This window comes from Ptychodera flava, chromosome 18 (assembly GCF_041260155.1).
Source record: "Ptychodera flava strain L36383 chromosome 18, AS_Pfla_20210202, whole genome shotgun sequence".
NCBI classification, from domain to species: Eukaryota; Metazoa; Hemichordata; class Enteropneusta; family Ptychoderidae; genus Ptychodera; species Ptychodera flava.
The window spans coordinates 16147172-16161317 of NC_091945.1; the positions used below are offsets into that span (position 1 = coordinate 16147172).

Sequence of the window (14146 nt, forward strand, 5' to 3'; positions counted from 1 at the left end):
ACTCGTCACCTCAAGTGGTGATATGAAGAAGTTACAGAACATATCTTAGTAATAAATAGAGACCATATTTTCTAATTTCACATATTTATTCCCAGCATTGTTTTGAATGTAATTATGTTGGCGACAGAGGTTGGATCTTAAACATTCAAGATGGTAGGTACAGAGTGGGAACTTTGCGCGACCCTCTTCAAAATATAATACTTGTTTGCAACCAACCCTAACATGTCTGTATTCTTTTATTATTCAGGCACACGTGTTAACGCAGAAGCAGATCGATGGTAAGTGTATCTGTGTGGTGTTTTACGACAGTTTAATGATTTTGCCGACCGGCGCGCAGCGTAAAACCGGAAGTGATGTTCAGTGGCACAATATCACGAAGTTACTCATGCATCTGAAGCCCGGCTTATACCTGTAGTAATGCCTGCTATTTTAGGATCCGGGTGGAGTTTGAAAAAAAATACAAGAGAATTCCTTTTGCACTATTTTGTTTCCATAAAATAGGTGAAATTCTCGAAAAGTGCCAGTGGCTTTTGGGCAAAATGAGAAAGTTACTCGCAGACAAAATCAAACAGGTGTCATGTGCACCACACCCACTCCAAGTTCCATATAACATCCACATTGTAGATCTTTTAGTAAATCTTAAAGTGTTTGTTTCTCGAAATTCGTTATTACCAGACTTTCTGAAAACGTTGTAAAATTTAGGTCAATGTTGGCCTTCACATCTTTCAGATGTATCTTTACTTTGGAGCCACACCCTTTTCAAGCCCTGTCGCCACTGTCATCTAGATCTCCTGTGTACTACTACTATTGTTACCGGTCTGGCATAAACTTTTATGACACCACTAAACCTTTCCATCTCGCCATAGGTGTATTGCCAGCAAACAGTGTGGTCATGACAACTGCTATAATATTGTATTGAATTGGAATTTGTTATTCACATACACCACCTGAGTGTGGTATTGCTGATAGATACATAGACTGTACTGATTCTGCAACGTTCTTGACTAAAAAAGATAGTTTTTGTAATATGCGTTTTGCTCGATTGTCATACAGTTAATGAACTAAGTCGGGAGAACCATGTACATATATCAAAACATATCATACTGTATGAAATATTTGGGTTAGGCCGATATTGGCTGACAGTAAAAGGCCAAGGACAGCACTACATGTTATGTGTCACTGATGCGTGATGATTGTATAGCTCTGAGCTGTTTTCACATTTTGTCGTCTCAGAAGACAAAGCAGGCTTTCGGGCAGTGCTTTTGTTTGGCAAAGCTCTACACAACCCAAGAAGTACAATTTTTTGTCCCTATATGACACTAACTAACCTTTTGACCAACAATATTTGGTACTTTCCAATATTTTTCTTGGAAAAGTTTGGTCTACCTGTTGCATTAACAGAAAAAGTGAATAGCTCGAATATAGTACAAATGGTTTAGATACAAAAAGTCATCAACACCAGCATTGTCACAGTAACTGAAAGACGTGTGTACATTACAGATACTTCATCAAAGAATTCACAATAGTGTTAACAATTTTGAGAAAGGAAAGGCACACGAACTGTCACAGTAAAGAAAACATACTAGACAAACTCACATCTACAGTACAAAATTATTAGATTCAAATTCTCAGTTTAGTAGACTGAGACAGTGTTACTTAGCTTGTGGTTTGTGGTACATTTGGATATTTGAAACACTGCGTGTGATTATTCCCTTCTCTTTTTATGATGTATTACCTTGAATCACTATTGACATGTGAAAACTCAGCATGTTTATATTTTGAATTATTTTCCGTCAGAGTTCAAGGAATGTTTTGCCCTGTATGACAGAACAGGTAAAGGTGCAATCAACAAGAAAGATCTGACAACGGTTATGAGGTCACTTGGCACTAATCCTACAATCGTTGAAATAAAAGCATACCTCAAGCAATATGAAAAAGGTAGGGTTACCATTTAATTCCTTCTGGTATACGAAAATATATATTTGATCTGAAGTACAGGGCTATGTATAAAAGCCATTGCAAACATTTTTGAAGAATGCATTAATGATTTAGGAAACCATCCAACTCAAGTTGTTCTCATTTTAACATGATTTGCATTCCATATCTGGAACATTAATTATTTCCTTGCTACATCTATGCACATGAAAGTTCATTTTCAAAATATATTTAAGAATATTACACAAGTTCTGATGACTTCAAACATATTGATTCAAGACTTTTCTTCTATTTACCATTTCAGCTGATGGAAAGATACATTTTGATGATTTCCTTGTGATAATGCACCAACAATTGAAAGCTGAGGACCCCACAGCAGAAATCCTGGAGGCTTTCCGCAGGACTGACAAGCAGAACAGAGGTTTCATCCTGGCAAAAGAATTTAAACACATCATGACCAGCATGGGTGAAAAACTTACTTCAAAAGAAGGTATGTTGTGTGAAGAATTACACCGCTAATTTACCAACAAGTTTGATCATTTAACCTGTTCACCCCAATTCCCTGTAAACAGGTCCACAATCACCATTGATAACAATGGGTTTTGGGCTAAACCTGGTGGTGAAAAGGTTAAAAGCCAGCTGTTCTTATGACAAGGTTGGACCTGAAAACTGTGGAAAATGACGTTCTTTCTCAGATAAAATAGCTAATTTGATTTCTTAGAATTTTTAGGATTGACAGATTCATTCAGTAATTGAATATGATATGAATATTCTTGTGTTTGTTTCTTGCTTCAGTGTTAAACTAGTTGTAGTAAGATTGCCTTGTAAGCCTGCTTCACATGCCACTGACTTAAAAGTGTTATCTTTCTCTTTGGAACATTTCACATATCAAAAGTATTACACAGATCTCACCCAAGGAAACTTCAAGAAATTTTTAACATGTCTCAAAGAGTTTGGCATGTTAGAAGTAAGAGGTCACACCACAGACTTTTGACAAATCTAGTTTTTGTCAGCATGCGCACACACTTTCTCAACTCTTTGAGTTGCAAAACTTCTGGAATTTTCCTTTCAGGGACTGCCATACCAGTGTTATATGAAAAAAATTGTCTCAAATCAGACAGAATGTGTGTAAGTCTGGGGCAATGTCATTTGCCTTGAGGGCATTCTTTTGTGGTTTTCCCTCTTCTTGAAGTACTGTTTCTAGATTAGATCATGATCATGCAGGAACCGTGATGAGATTAAAAAATTTTTTAAAGTCAGTCAGACTCAATGTTATGTCATTTTTCCCTGGGGCATTCTTCTGTGGTTTTCAAGCTTCTTGATGAAGCACCATTCCGCGGTTGCATTAACCCATAAAGCACAGAGGTCAGTTTTTGTTGCCTTTTTAAAAATACAACCCAGTCAATTTTTTTTAAGATTTTTGCAAAAATATTGACAAAAAACTGTAGCTAATGAAATGCTATGTCCATTTGGTCCAAAATTATCAAAAAAATTTACAGAAAACTTAGTAAAAATTTATTTGTACAATGATGCACTAAAATTTTGGAGGAAAAAATTACAGCCCTCAAAGGGTTAACCCTTTCACAACCATGGTTTGACAAAACACCATTGTAGTCATGGTGAGTGATTACCTGTTAAAAGGGAATTTGAGGTGAACTGGTCACAGTCTGTCAGACAGAATGTGTGTCATTCAATGGCATGATGTTTTTCCTCAGGAGCATTCTTTTACAGTTGTCCTTCTTTAAACCCTTTGAATTCTAATAGAGCATACAGAATGAGCATGTAGTTCTGTTGTACTGAGTACCTGATTTATGGTTTGCTGCCTCTGCCAATTGTTCTCAATCTGTGTCAGGGAGATTTTAAAGTCAAAGATAGATAGCATGGTAAAGAATGTACAAGATCAATTGAGAAAAATAAACTTCTGAACTTTTAGAAAATTTCATATCATCAGTTGATATTTAGGTTACTTTGTACATGAGTTGTCTTATTTTTTGATTCTTTATTTCACTTAGTTTTAGTTTTTGTAGTCAGGAATTGTGCTTAAAACCATCAGCCACTTAAAAAAAATGTAAAAACATTAAAAATGTTGTGAAGGTCATTCCTAACAGAATATCTTCCACAAAATGTCAATCATAAAGTGAAAAGTGTGTCACATGCAGTATTAAATGTCCTTCAAGGTTTTCCTGACTTTCCTCACTAATTTATTCAGTGACAGTATAAGACTGATAACAGGCAATATGAGTTTACAGCTTAGTACTCTTCATTACATGATATGTATTCTGGATATTAAAACACGTGTCTTCCTAGTTTCCTCACTGCGACACACAGTAAGTGAGGCTACCCACAATTCTCCATGATCTGTACACACGGAGATCACTCACTGAACTGAAGCAAATTTCTTCTGTACACAGAACAACTCAGACCATATTTCAAAATTCTGGCAACATAGTTCTGATCATCATAATTTTCTGATTTCTCACTGTGAATAATGTGAAGATCAACCCTTTTCCACGGAGGAGATAGCAATTTTTGTAATTTTGTCGACATAAATTTTTGACAGCCATGCACAATATTTTCAAGGAAACGAAGGGAATAAGTTGCATCTGTGTTGGCGAAAGAAAGGGTATTGATTTTTTTTACTGTTCGTAACAAAGGAAATTTGCATGTCTGACAGGTGGTATGATGAGACCATCTTAGTTGCTGATAACTTTATTTTGACAAGTGTGCAATTTTTAGCACCTCCAAACATCAACTTCTCAATTTACTCTTGAATTTTAAACATAATCAATAATTTTGGAACATAGTCTTAACAAATAACCTGAACTTGAATTGTAAGTTAAAAATTGTTAAGAAACTGATAAAATTGAAAAAGCCTTTAGCAAAAATGTCTGAGTGAACAAATCAACGGGAATTGTGGGTAGCCTCACTTACTGTGCGACATCATTTGGTTATGATGAAAAGTACCTCTCAGTGTGCTTTACACCTTAATGTGGTGACCTGACTGATATGAGTGAAGATTAGTGTATGTAAATGTTTGGATACAAACTCAAAAGGGGTTTCCCTTTGGCCTGTAGACTGAAAGATTTAGTTGTGGTTGGGTACTCAAACATGTCTGACCCTAAGATGGCAGAGCACACATGCATGACTGAATTTTTCCGTTTATTGACCCTGAAGCTACTTATTCTAACCTGAACTCTTCAGATTCCCTAGGTCTCTGGAGATTAATGCAAGACCCCAGTATCCAATAATCTTCACTGTTGCCAAATAACCATGGTAACATGTTTTTTTTGTTGTTTTTTTTCAGTTGATGACCTTCTGCGAGAAGCAGACGTTCCCCAAAACGGCTTTGTCAAGTACGAAGAATTTGTGAAGATTTTCACACGACCAATCCAAGATTCCATGCTGCCAAATGCTTAATTTCCAACTATATGTTATTTTTGTGCATGTCATTTGCCTTTACTAACGGGGACAGGTAAACATTTTTTTGTTTGTTCTTCCTAGTTTGGTATTCTGTGGAATGTTGTTCCTGCTGTCAAAGCTACTTCAAGAACAGATTACTATAGTTCATTTGAAAGTCACTGTCAATTCTGTCGTCATTTTGCCCACAGGCACAGAATGTATAACGGTCACCATTATTCTGTCTATTAATATGATATATGTAAAAGTGACTTACCCAATGAAGTCACGCTAAAGGAATTAAATCACGTCTATTTATTTTAGCCCATCAGCGTTTTCACTCGTAGAGCACAGAAAAGTGTGTTGCCAAACATGGCATAGTTCCAAGAGTAAAAATTGCCTACATATCTCTTTTACCTTATATGAGTATATGCAAATTTATGGTGACCCAGTAACTGTTCTATGTTGAGCATGACAACAGTAAAGGAACAACAAATTCCACAATTTTTTTGAAAGCAAAACTGGGCAGAGCCAATGGATACAAAATAACAAAACAAGAAGAGGAGACATAAAAAATGGTCACTCTGTCCTCATAAACTATTTGAACAGTACAATTTCATGCAAATTTCATGATTACATATATCAGCAATCCTCTGAAATGTCACTTTATTCAATAAGTCGTAGCAATACTTCAGATTTTGCAAGTTGATATAACCAAATGATACATTCATCATACATGTTTGTATCATCACCCTTGTAAGGTACTATACTGTATGTTTTGTAGTATTTTCCCTTGCTGTATTCAAAACATTTATTCTTGGAATAGATATCTGTGAATATAGGTAATATAGTGTTGTATACTTTAATTACATTTTACTCAAACAAGCAGAAAGATCTGTTCAGAAACAAATATTTGTGGAAAATGTAACTTTTTGTAAATTCCTTCTACTGGTCTCTTCAAGAAGTTTTTGATTTATTCAATTTCCTGCAGGAATTGTTGGATATTTTAAGCTTATGTGTGCAAGAAGTGCAGTAAACTGCATGCCACAATCATACCATTATTATTACCATTTTACTTTTCTGGTCAGAAGATAGGGAACAGTATAGTTGACATTCCAACAGACAGGTGTGTTCATATTTGTGTAAAACAAAAGAGACATTATTATGATCATAGAGGGCGCTACTGTATTAACTAAAAAAAAACTCCCAAAAAACCAGAGAACTTGAATAGTGGTGTATTATAAACTGTAAGTTAAAAGGCCGTTGAATAACTTCTTTTTTCAGAAAGAATATTATGTCCACCTTGAATAATTCAAACCATATGTTACTATTACAGTTGTTTTTCAATTTTTTTTGTCTTGATAGAAATACTCTGAAATAGAAAACGATCAAACCTCATTTTTGTAGTACCTTTGGATCTATCTGTATATATTATGATACATCATTGCAATAAATCTTGCATTTCTTTTGTACTTATCCTAGATTTCATTTCGTTCAGAATGGTGTACAGAGCACTAGAATGCAAGGTCCGTAAAGCATACCCAGCGATGGTATACTATGAGATTTTGACCAGTTCACGACATATATGCATGAGCGATAGCGAGTGCATATATGGAGTGAACTGGTCAAAATCGAGTGGTATACCATCGCTGGGTGTGATTTATTGCCATTATATCATAACAGTATATTGAAATTCTGGCATGCAACGTCATAAGTGGATTTTTGCTCAAGCTGAGAGCTCGCGCGTATGCCAGCCGTGGTATATTGCCAATATACCACAGTTCTTTTCGCGTCTCGGCCAATCAGATCGCTGTATTTGCACCATCAATATACTAGTATGATATAATTCACAATACTATATGCAAGGGCCACTCATATTGTGAAATGATACATCAGCTAATTTCAATTGTCGATACCTGAAATACAATTTTGCCACCGAATTGAGTCATAAAAGTGTCAGGAGGTTGACCAGATTTTCAACATGGTGGATTTCTACAGAAGTCAAGGTAGTTTTATGTTATATAGGAATTTCATGCTTGAAATGCTTATAAAGACGAAAAGATGGAGTTTAGCCAGTTTCACGAACAAACAGACATTTTGCCACGACAGTGATTATATTTGTGTTGTGAAATCACTGTCTCAAACTCTTTGCTGTGGTGAATAGTAGATATTTTACCCACAATGCATTTGCATTTCAATATCATGTAGTTTGTCCCTCTAGCACAAGACAAAAGCTATTGTAGCATAGACAGTAGTTTCTCTACTGTCTATGATTTAAGGTAGTGAGAATCTGACATCCTATTTCTTTTGCCAAGAGACACCTCTTAGTATGTTTTGAAGTACCAATGTAATAGCTTCTCAAAATTGTCAAAAAACGTTTAAACCAAGTAATTCCTGACACAAAATTTTGACCATCAGCCCTTCAGTGTTGAAGAGAGAGAGCAAAACTCTGATGAAAGTTGTATCTTGACAAGGATCTCCAAACCTCGTGCTTTCATGAATCTTGAAAGAACAATGACAGAAAAAAATCTCATTGTGAAAACTTGATGAAAGGCAGAATGCAGGTTAAATGAGCAATGAGTTAAAGAGCAAATTTGACTTTTGAGGGACATAAATACACACAAGAAAACAAAACACTTCACCTGAATTAAAACACTGGTATGTTTATTACAAACATTGAAAATCAGAAAAAAGGGAAAATTTTTCACAATCTAGAATATACATAAAAAATGTACAGTATATGAATACGAAAGAAATCAAAATCATGGCACTTCAACATTATGGGACATATATAATTTTTACATCAAAATACACAATTCCTGAAGTGCAAGAAGTTTTTACAGCTTAGTGTGTGATTCAAGGAGTAATGCTTCATCCAACTCCAATAATTCTATCATCAAAGCCTGTATGAGTCGATATGTGGCTTTTTTTTTCAATTTCACAATGGTATCATACTTAATATTGGCCTTCCCTTTACGATCAAAGCAGTATGTAGAATGAACTACTGAAACAAAAATCAGCGTGAACATCTTTTTGCCGGGTGCACCGAACAAAAACTGTTGCAGAATACATTTTTTATACATGCACTTTGTTCGCCTGAAACTAGCTCGAGAAAAGATGATATTAAATTATTCCGCACTGCCTGTAGTAATCAGCAGAATATCATGAAAAGTTTACAGAAAAGAAAAAGTTTGGAGTATTTTAATGTACAAGTGTGAACAGAGCTATCTTCTGGGAACGACATATTTGGAAACATTTTCGATTTGATACATTGGAAAAAGTACATAAATATATAACTATGTTATGATGGAAATATTTACAACATGGCTCACAAATGGAACATACAGTTTTGTAAATATTTAATGATGAAAAACAGGTATTCTTTCAACAATGGTCAGCCTGCTGGATAAAATACGATTAAGTTTAAATCCATTTTAAGTTTAAAATCCATTTAAAAAGAGAGTGAATTACCACTGTTCCTCCAAAGAGGAACCGTGGAATTGCTAAGACAGTATTAACGGTAATATCAACTTTTGAAATTATCAGAAAAGGTGACAATAACATAAAGGTATGATGGTAGATGGAAAACTACAAATTCAGCCTGACCGTGTTCTACTGTTTCTATATTACAAGTGTTCAATACATTGCCCTGATTAAAATACACACTTATCTGTGACCTGGAGAGCACAGAGAAGTATCACAAAAGTACCATCTCAAATCATTGGAAGGGGGTGTGCAGTTGCAAGTTATAAATTTGAGCAAACAAATTTGATATAGTCATGAAAAAGTGCACACTTTGGTAGGAGAACAATTAATTGAGAGTATATAAATATTTGATTATTGATTAACAGAGGTGAACATCAATCAATACCAATAAATATTAATCATACACTCATTAGAATAACTCAAAGGGGTATTAAAGATCATATTATTTACAAATAAACTTCTACAGACTTTGCAATCATCAACGCTGAGGAAGTGATTACAAAAGTCAAACAATATTTTCTGATATGTATCTTTGGTCGTCTAAACACTTCCTGATCAAAATAGTCAGGAATAAAAAATATACACTATAGGGGTCAGGGAAACTATATACATACGAATACCGAAAATGAAATGTAGACCATAATACTCTGAAAACTTGAAAGACATGAACTTTGACCTCTGACATGTTGGCCAATCAAAAGTTAGTTATATTAAGACAGATAAGAAATATATGAAGTAGACCTGGAAAAAGACATTGAAAAGTCTGCCGTCGTAAAATATTGTTGGAAAGTTTGTCTGAATAAAATGACATTTCTGGACATGAAGTACAAAATATCTCAGGACAAAATATATTGCAAAATAATCCAGCGTCTGCCAGTCCCTATTGCCAAATGCCCAAACTTGAGGTTTGTTATGTACTGTTGAAGTTAATGAACTAACACAATACTATTTGAGAAATTTATAAAGTTATGCCTCTAAACCATAAAATGTCAAATTATCAACTATTTGGAAGATTTCATTTCTGCAATATAATTTGTTTGGTGACATTTTTGTATGTTACTCAGTGGAGCAGTTAGTGGATTGGACTATTCTTACAACCTTCTTTTAGGAATTTGGTTCAATATTCCATTGAAATAAGATCAAAGTTTGTTCAGTATACTGGCGACTTATTTTTATTACATTCAGACTGCGAGCTCAATCCATCTCATTGTAACAGCAGGTTTCACAGAAATCATATAGGTGACAAAAAGTGTTATAATTTTATGTTATTATTGGCACTTTTTGATTCATTCACATCATTTAGTTCAGATAGCTTCAAGAGGTTGTCCTTTGAACTCTTGACTTCACTCACATTCTTTCGCAAGTTCTATTTTCAATATTTGTCTCATTCTACTTACTAGAAATAAGTTGTATCATCCCTTATTCAGGTACAGAGGGAAGGTAAATTTCGTCAATCTACAAATAGTTGCAGGCACAGAGTTGTGGGGTTTGACCGCTCTGTCTGATAAGTTTTTGATCATGTAGGGTTTGATCTCTGTCTGGAAAGTTTTTGATCCATACATATTGGTGTGCTATGACACGGTATGGCAAAATCAAAACTAATGAGGCAACAACATTTGGACAGAAAAATGCATCACAAACTACAAATCAATCAAGAAAACAATAATCAAGGAATCTGATAGACTGGAAGAGCCGTCGATAGAGGGCACTCTCTAACCTCCCCCTCTTAAAGAGGCGGGGAGTGTAGGGAGCCTCCTCAAGTGACTGATCTTCAGTCTAGGAATCTGATTGACTTGAACAATATAATTATTCTATGTTCACCACAAAATGAGCACATTTGGACAGAAACTTGGCTCTGGGATTTGTTTCTACACAAACCCTGCCTCTACTTTCTTGGTAGACCCATTTAAAACCTTGCAGATAGAGATTCACTATGGCAATTGCTACACATAGGGAAGCCACAGGGAAACACTTTTAAAAATACCACTCTTCCTGCAACTACTGAACTTTGATGCAATCTCTTATTTTTCTATGGTTGGTCGGATTTATAAACACAGAAATGGAGTGAGAGTTATAAATCAGTCAATCATGACACGCTTGATGATAATCTCAAACAAAGTACCATTAACCTTTCAGGCCTCAAACCCTATCTATAGGGGTAGTTCTGGTAAGTTACAAGAAAGTCGAACCTGAAAGGGTAAGGATGCAAATAAGGAAGTTTCTTTCCGCTAAATGAAGTCCAAGGACCCTTATAAATTATGATAAGATATCATAGTATTGAATCCCCTGTAGGGAATTTTATATCAAAATTGAATTCAAAATGACAATGGCTGCTTGTGAATTAACTTGGTGCTACACTTTCAACTGAGCAGAATGGTTTGGAAAACTTGAGAAAGACAATCATGGAATTGCAGTTATGGAATAATGAGTTTCAAAACCACTCCACAGAATAGCATAATTTCTGAGGGACGCAGAGGAACAATCGTACATTTCTCCAGTGTAGCACCATAAACTTAAACCCTAAGAGCAGAACCATCAATATTTTAAACGATATAAAAAAACAGCACACATTTAAGAAGATGAACAAGATGAACACACAAATATATACCTGAATTTTGATTCAAATATTTACAGATAATAATCTATATGCAATCAGCAAAGTTCATTCCATCGAGTAACTTCTTTTGCCAGATTTGGAAAAATTACAACCCTTGCTCTTGTCAATTTATAACTTAAAGACACATTTGCAAAAACACATTGCACACCTTTTAATATGGTGAAACCCTGTCTCAGTAAAATTGTTTGAAACCAATTCTAAAACACCCAGGACCTAAAGAACTGATATTTATTTTCACAGCTGAACACTGGTGCTATTGCAAATGATCCCAAATGCAGCAAATAGGAAATATGCAAAATATGCACTTCACAACTGCCTTATATTCCAGTGTTAATTTTTGTTAACTGTTAATGTTGTTCAACACCTGGTGTCTGCCATTAGGTACCTAAACTGGTCAACATACAAGTTCAAAAACAAATTTTAAAAACGGTGCAATTTTGGTGACATAAACATCTATACTGGTCTACTATCCAGTATGGCCTCTTGAAGGATGTACGGTATCAAATGGGACAAATTGATGGAAAGAAAGTTCTGAAATGAAACTGCAAAGGGCTGTAACCCCCTCCAAGAAAGTGGATTAACAGAGAGTTTGGAAATATAAGGCATTTCCTATTTTTTTATTCAAGCAAATGACCCGCTTTTTATTTTCCTCCCATGAAATTCACATCACTTAAAACCCAAAAGTAAGATCTGTAAATGTTTAACAGGTCAATTTAAATGCCTGAGAAGAGATTCAAAATAAATGACAGGTATCAAAAGACAGCGAAGAGATTACAACCAATCAGAAGCCATGATACAAACACATGTTTCAGAGTCTTGTGGTGTGATTGGTTGCTGATAGAACTCTCTCCAAGCTCTATCCAATGAAAGAGAAGCTGACATTCGGCACTGTACTGACTCTTAATACTTGGCCATGAGAGCTTGTGCTTCAGACTCTTGTTGTTGAATGCGACGGCGACGATTCCTCCTCTGAGCAAGTTTCTCTTGTAGGTCTTGATCAGCTCTTGCCTTGTTAACTGTCTGGGCTTTCTCTAGTTGCGCCATTTCTTCTTCATGTTGCTTTTTCAACTCTTCAATATTGCCTGTGAAACAAGGACAATATTTAAAGTCGTCTGAGAATTGACAGCTTTTTGAGGATAGGGGAGTTGAATGGCACTTACAGGATCATTTACCTTAATTTTTGAAGTTGGTGACCACAAAGGAGTGATGTCTTAAAGGTGAAGGAATTCAAGAATCTCATTCTCGGGAACAGCAGCGATCAATTTTACTTTACTCTGTTTTCTTGTATGAAGCATTAAAAAACATGCAGGTTTATCTAAGTTTCATGGAACAATGGTGACCATATCTGTTAATATTCGCACTGCCTCAACATTGGTAAAATGTTGACTGTAATCACAAAATTCAGATGGCTGGATTCTGTGAGACACTTTCTTTGAATATCATGATCAATATTTGAGTTTTTTTCTCCAAAATTAGAATATTCTATATAACATTTACAATGAATGAGTATATCTGGTTGACCAAATGTAAATAAAATTATGTCTTTAAAGGCCTTCTACTTGTATACACACTTTCCATATCATATTAAATGTGTGTCCACTTTCATTTTGGCAGCACTATAAAGTTCAGTCTAATTCTAATATATGATACTTACCAAATATATCACTAGTCTCTGGAGGAGGTGCCAGTTCATTCTGTGGGAGTGGAGTGGGTGCTGGGGCATCATCCGCAGCACCATCAGTCACATCCTGTATGAAAAATTGGAAATGTTTCACATATCATTCTTAAAATAGATATAGTGAGAAACCATGTATCAAAGTCAGCATAAAAAGGAAGAGATAGGTATATGGAGAAAAGTGATGACAAAGACTGTAAAGAGTGAGAAAAAGAATAAAGACTGAGACAGAAATGGAAAGAGACAGAACGAAACAAAGGGGTGGACAGGATAGGCCCCACAAAATGAAAGACAGAAAAAGTCCAATGGAGAAGACACCGAGGAAAGATCAAAGATTACGTGGCAGTTTTCAAATTCAAAGCTTATTTGTTTATATCTGAAATTTGTAAGCTTTTTCGCCCAAGGATATGCCATTTCAATGCTCAAAATGCATATCTTGAAATCCATACTGCATTTGGTCAAGGACTAATAATGTTCAGTCTTTCCCTAAGTTAGCTTTGGACCAAAAATCCAGTGACAAAATATGATCTTACCGCTGCCAAGTCTCCAGCTTGAGACACTGCGTCTGCTTCCATAACTTTCAATAATTCTTCATCTGCTTCCTCTGGTTCTGAAACCAATGCAAATAAGGGAAAAAACCCATTTATTTTGTGAAATGAACCAACAAATCCTAGCACCGACATTTTTATATATGAAGTGTTCACAGTTTTCACAATGTATTGATTTCAAGTGTGCTCCAGTTCCCAAGGTCTCATGTCTGTGGGGAACTATACACTGGTATGTTCAATAGGGGGCAAATCACATTTTAACCAGTATTACTGTGTGTTGATGCCTGAAAATAAGTTCAACTATACATTCATTTGCTAAACTGGGAAGGTATGGTCAAACTTTCTTGGCTTAAATATAGACAACATAAGATTTTCAACTTTTCATCTATACTGGTAAAAAATACCACAATGGCATTATCTGCCGTCCTCTATGCAAAGAAGCAGATTGTGGCAGGTCATGTGCAGATGTTTTTAAAAATTGGAGATTAT

At 35.3% G+C, this 14146-nt stretch overlaps 2 protein-coding genes across 2 annotated transcripts in view; one reads left to right on the plus strand and one right to left on the minus strand.

Annotated features, from left to right (window-relative positions):
* The first annotated feature begins 95 nt into the window (after nt 1-95).
* LOC139116985 (calmodulin-like) lies at nt 96-6803 on the plus strand. Its single transcript, XM_070679770.1, has 5 exons — nt 96-153; nt 248-278; nt 1798-1938; nt 2240-2425; nt 5240-6803. Exons 1-5 carry the CDS (start codon nt 151-153, stop codon nt 5350-5352), a joined length of 474 nt encoding a protein of 157 aa, XP_070535871.1. The 5' UTR covers nt 96-150; the 3' UTR covers nt 5353-6803.
* Nucleotides 6804-11076: 4273 nt separating this feature from the next.
* Nucleotides 11077-14146, minus strand: part of LOC139116983 (uncharacterized) — a 26058-nt gene continuing 22988 nt past the window's right edge. Inside the window, exons 8-10 of the mRNA XM_070679765.1 lie at nt 13643-13719; nt 13089-13182; nt 11077-12516 (exon numbers count right to left, since the gene is read on the minus strand). Of these exons, the coding sequence (XP_070535866.1) occupies nt 12335-12516; nt 13089-13182; nt 13643-13719 (353 nt within the window). The 3' untranslated portion in view covers nt 11077-12334. The remainder of the gene's footprint in view (nt 12517-13088; nt 13183-13642; nt 13720-14146) is intronic.

Excerpts from the sequence above, each read along its gene's own strand:
- LOC139116985 (XM_070679770.1), top strand. Across the intron at positions 1,939-2,239 it reads CCTCAAGCAATATGAAAAAG|CTGATGGAAAGATACATTTT; the intron begins GTAGGGTTACCA and ends TTACCATTTCAG. Across the intron at positions 2,426-5,239 it reads AAAACTTACTTCAAAAGAAG|TTGATGACCTTCTGCGAGAA; the intron begins GTATGTTGTGTG and ends GTTTTTTTTCAG.